At 53.5% G+C, this 5,000-nt stretch overlaps 1 protein-coding gene across 2 annotated transcripts in view; it reads right to left on the bottom strand.

The window, feature by feature from the left end:
• Positions 1 to 5,000, bottom strand: part of pi4kaa (phosphatidylinositol 4-kinase, catalytic, alpha a) — a 50,141-nt gene that overhangs the window by 38,531 nt on the left and 6,610 nt on the right. For both annotated transcript variants that reach the window (XM_061262559.1, XM_061262560.1), the window contains exons 8-13: positions 4,608 to 4,756; positions 3,293 to 3,358; positions 2,252 to 2,348; positions 1,946 to 2,137; positions 803 to 903; positions 331 to 460 (exon numbers count right to left, since the gene is read on the bottom strand). In XM_061262559.1, coding sequence (XP_061118543.1) covers positions 331 to 460; positions 803 to 903; positions 1,946 to 2,137; positions 2,252 to 2,348; positions 3,293 to 3,358; positions 4,608 to 4,756 — 735 coding nt within the window. The remainder of the gene's footprint in view (positions 1 to 330; positions 461 to 802; positions 904 to 1,945; positions 2,138 to 2,251; positions 2,349 to 3,292; positions 3,359 to 4,607; positions 4,757 to 5,000) is intronic.

Raw genomic sequence — 5,000 nt, 5'->3', positions numbered from 1 at the left:
TGTACAGGTAAGGGCATGGCTCATACAGGTAAGGGTAGGGTTGTACAGGTAAGGGCATGGCTCATACAGGTAAGGGTAGGGTTGTACAGGTAAGGGCAGGGCTCATACAGGTGAGGGCGGGGCTGTACAGGTGAGGGCAGGGCTCATACAGGTGAGGGCGTAGCTGTACAGGTGAGGGCGGGGCTGTACAGGTGAGGGCAGGGCTGTACAGGTGAGGGCAGGGCTGTACAGGTGAGGGCGGGGCTGTACAGGTGAGGGCAGGGCTGTACAGGTGAGGGCAGGGCTGTACAGGTGAGGGCGGGGCTGTACAGGTGAGGGCGGGGCTCATACCTGTGCTGTACTGGCTATGGTACTTGTAGAGCTTGACCAGCACGGGGGACGGCACCACCAGGAAGTCTCGGAGAGACATGGTGACAGGGTGTGCCACCACGGGGAAGCGCTCACACAGCCGGCCCAGGCCCTGGGGGGTTCAGTTACAGACGTAAGAATACCAGAATGGGGACTTTTGAAAAAATATGTGCCCGTTACTTCTGTGCCACCGACTGTCAGTGGGCTCGTGAGAAGCGGTTTGAAGCCCGGGAAGTCTAGTTTACCGGCGCCGCCATTTTGTACAATTTTGAGACAGGGACTGCGCAAAAATTCTCAATGATTGACCCTCTATTTCAACCATGTGGTTCACATTGAATGGGTGGCTGAAACACCTGTACTGGAACCCGGCTTGGACAAATACAATAACTGTACAACTTTTTCAGTCTCGCCATGACGGCCGGTGAACCTGGGCGTGTTAGTGACGGTGGTTTACCTGTAGACAGCAGGTCAGCAGGGGCATGTGAGCGATGATGACCTTACTGGAGGTTTTCGACTGAAGCTTCTCCGAGAGTTTGGTGCAGAGGTTCTCCGCCCCTGCACGAGTGAGTGAGAAAGAGACAGAGAGTGAGTGAGAGATTGAGTGTGAGAGAGTGAGAGTGAGTGAGAGATTGAGTGTGAGAGAGTGAGAGACAGAGAGAGACAGAGAGAGAGTGAGAGATTGAGTGTGAGAGAGTGAGAGTGAGAGTGAGAGAGTGAGAGAGACAGAGAGAGACAGAGAGAGAGATTGAGTGTGAGAGAGTGAGAGTGAGAGAGAGTGAGTGAGAGAGTGAGAGAGACAGAGAGAGAGTGAGAGAGACAGAGAGAGAGTGAGAGAGAGAGAGAGAGAGAGATTGAGTGTGAGAGAGTGAGAGTGAGAGAGAGTGAGAGTGAGAGAGTGAGAGAGTGAGCGACAGAGAGAGAGTGAGAGAGTGAGAGAGTGAGTGACACAGACAGAGAGTGAGAGATTAAGTGAGAGAGACAGAGAGAGAGACAGTGTGAGAGAGACAGAGAGAGACAGAGAGTGAGAGAGTGAGAGAGTGAGAGAGTGAGTGAGACAGAGAGAGAGATTGAGCGAGAGAGACAGAGAGAGAGACAGAGAGAGTGAGAGAGAAAGAGTGAGAGAGATTGAGTGAGAGATAGGGAGAGAGAGAGAGTGAGAGTGAGAGAGGAAGAGAGCGAGAGACAGAGAGAGTGATGACAGGCAGCTCGCTGTGACATCATCAATAAGCGACAGGTAACATTAAGTAATGCTGCAGACACTACAAAACCCGGGGAAGAGTCAAGGACCACGGAGCAGAACCCCAGATTTACCCATAATGCAGAGCTGAGGGTAAAGGGGCCAAAGATGCTGTCCGTCCCTCAGTGACGACAGGAAGGCAGCAGGTTCAGCTTAGCCAATCACAGACCATGTGTACACTCCATAACTCTTCACAGGTACTTTATATTTGATGCATTTAAATCAAATCGATCTGTATCTATGTTACTGAGCGAGCTAGTTTGCTAGCTGTCGCGATTAGTGCTCTAGTTCCACAATCCGCTGCCTTCCTGGCGGGTTTTGCCGACGCCCAGATTCCCCCAAAGCTTGCCGGGCGCTTACCCTGCTCCTCTGTGACGGCCCACACCATCAGGTCCACGCAGGCGGCGTTGGCGTGGCAACGGAGCTTCAGCGGACTGAGGTCGCCGTGCACTCGCTCCGCGTCGTGCAGGATCTTCTGCAGCTCCGACTGGCTGCTGCTGAACTGCTCCAGGACGAAGTCGTGCACCTCCTTCACGAAGGCCGTCGGCAGGTCTGCGCGGAAGGCGGACGCGCGTTTGAGACTCGCCGAGTGCTAGCGTGAACGTATTTTTAATTTTTAATGGAAACGACAGACACCCAGATACTTCTTCCCCAAACTCTTGTTACCTTTCAGATAGTACAAGGTGTCCCTCAGCATCTTAAACATGGCCACGTACAGCGGGTCGCTGAAGGTTTTGTAGTAGAGATCCATGTTGGGATTGGTCTAGCGGAAGCAAGAGAAGACGTTCTGCCCGTCAGCCTTCCTTTGGGTACCCCCCCCCCCCCCTCCCATGGCCTCGTCCCAAACCAGGCAGGAAAGGGTTAGAGAGCAGGAGGACTGACATCTGGCCCCCAGGGGCAGGAGTGCAGCAGGGTTCTTTTTCTACCTGATAGTTAATCAATCAGTTAACAAATCAATCAGATATTTAATCAATCAGTTAACAAACAAGGGGTTAGCTGCCTTCACATCAGTCCAAGTTCCAGTTCTGGAGGAGCTCTGGGTTTTACTCGGGGAACTTGGCCAGCTGACTCAATATTCCTGCTTTGTGACACACCGCCCCGGGCTCAAACAGTATTTGTTTTGGACTCAAACACCTTTTCTGCATTTGAATTGAGCTCACCTGGTCTATCGGAGAAAAGAATTTCACGATCCCAAGAGTGTAAACCCCGGCCATCTGCCCCTCCTTGCAGGCTCAAATGGTAAATGGTAAATGGTAGGCATTTATATAGCGCCTTTATCCAAAGCGCTGTATAATTGATGCTTCTCATTCACCCATTCATACACACACTCACACACCAACGGCGATTGGCTGCCATGCAAGGCACCAACCAGCTCGTCAGGAGGATTTGGGGGTTAGGTGTCTTGCTCAGGGACACTTCGACACAGCCCGGGCGAGGGATCGAACCGGCAACCCTCCAACTGCCAGACGACTGCTCTTACTGCCTGAGCCACATCGCCCCTCAAATGCACCAGGCAAGATCAATAGAGCACAGAAACCTATTTGAAAGCAAATCAAACACTATTTGAACCCAGGTTTGTCGGTTAGTGCCACTTACTGGCCAGAGTCAGTCCTGATTAGCGAGGAGGGACAAAAAGCAGCAGAACTACTGACCCCTGAGGGCCACCTCTGACCATCTGATCCGCGGGCTCGGCTAGTCTGTACCCACCTCTTCAAGCTCAGCCATGGTGACGTCGACAGTTCTCAGAAACGATTCGGAGACAAACTGCTTCACCTGGGCAGGTACACACAGAAAATAATTGGATTGGACAGCAAAAATACTGTGGTAAAAAAAAAAACACGACTTATAATGGAATGGACTGTTTACGCAAGTCTGTTATACATCAGGGGCAGCCTGTCCCCTTGAGGCTAAGGCACATTACTGGGGCAGCCTGTAGCCTAGTGGCTAAGGTACATGACTGGGGCAGCCTGTAGCCTAGTGGCTAAGGTACATGACTGGGGCAGCCTGTAGCCTAGTGGCTAAGGTACATGACTGGGGCAGCCTGTAGCCTAGTGGCTAAGGTACATGACTGGAGCAGCCTGTAGCCTAGTGGCTAAGGTACATGACTGGGGCAGCCTGTAGCCTAGTGGCTAAGGTACATGACTGGGGCAGCCTGTAGCCTAGTGGCTAAGGTACATGACTGGGACAGCCTGTAGTCTAGAGGCTAAGGTACATGACTGGGGCAGCCTGTAGCCTAGTGGCTAAGGTACAGGACTGGGACAGCCAGTAGCCTAGTGGCTAAGGTACATGACTGGGGCAGCCTGTAGCCTAGTGGCTAAGGTACATGACTGGGGCAGGCTGTAGCCGAGTGGCTAAGGTACATGACTGGGGCAGCCTGTAGCCTAGTGGCTAAGGTACATGACTGGGGCAGCCTGTAGCCTAGTGGCTAAGGTACATGACTGGGGCAGCCTGTAGCCTAGAGGCTAAGGTACATGACTGGGGCAGCCTGTAGCCTAGTGGCTAAGGTACATGACTGGGGCAGCCTGTAGCCTAGTGGCTAAGGTACATGACTGGGGCAGCCTGTAGCCGAGTGGCTAAGGTACATGACTGGGGCAGCCTGTAGCCTAGTGGCTAAGGTACATGACTGGAGCAGCCTGTAGTCTAGTGGCTAAGGCACATGACTGAGACAGCCTGTAGCCTAGTGGCTAAGGTACATGACTGGGACAGCCAGTAGCCTAGTGACTAAGGTACATGACTGGGGCAGCCTGTAGCCCAGTGGCTAAGGTACATGACTGGGGCAGCCTGTAGCCTAGTGGCTAAGGTACATGACTGGGACAGCCTGTAGCCTAGTGACTAAGGTACATCACTGGGAAAGCCAGTAGCCTAGAGGCTAAAGTACATGAATGGGACCAGGAAGGTTGGTGGCGCAAGCCCTGGTTTTTAGCTCCACACTGGCCCCTGCTCGGTCTAATCAACTGTGAGCCGCTTCGGTTGAATACGCGAGCGTCAGCTGAAACAGGAACGGTAACGCGGCGAGCCTGACCATGTGCAGCAGGGCGCGCAGCGTCTCCAGGGGCAGGCTGAACTCCGTCCCGCTGCTGCCCGTGAAGAGGGGCGACACGGAGAAACTGGAGCTGACCGAGGTGAAGTAGTATTCCGGATCCACCGCGCTCCCGTCGGGGAGGTAGGACCCTGAGGGGGGGGGGGGACCGGGGGCGGGGGAGAGGAATACGCGGTTAGTGCACGGGACGCCCTCACCTGTATGAGCCCCGCCCTCACCTGTACAGCCCCGCCCTCACCTGCACAGCCCTACCCTTACCGCATATGCAGCGCCCTGTTCTTCTCAGCGAGTGCTGTTGAGACTGAAACGCTCCCGTTTAATGCATCTTCCAAAAACAAAAATTAAAAATAATAATAATATGATATACCGTATACT

The sequence above is a fragment of the Conger conger genome, chromosome 12 (assembly GCF_963514075.1).
Source record: "Conger conger chromosome 12, fConCon1.1, whole genome shotgun sequence".
Lineage (NCBI taxonomy): Eukaryota > Metazoa > Chordata > Actinopteri > Anguilliformes > Congridae > Conger > Conger conger.
The sequence above is the reverse complement of the archived record's forward strand: the minus strand, read 5'-3'. Positions and strand labels throughout refer to the sequence as shown.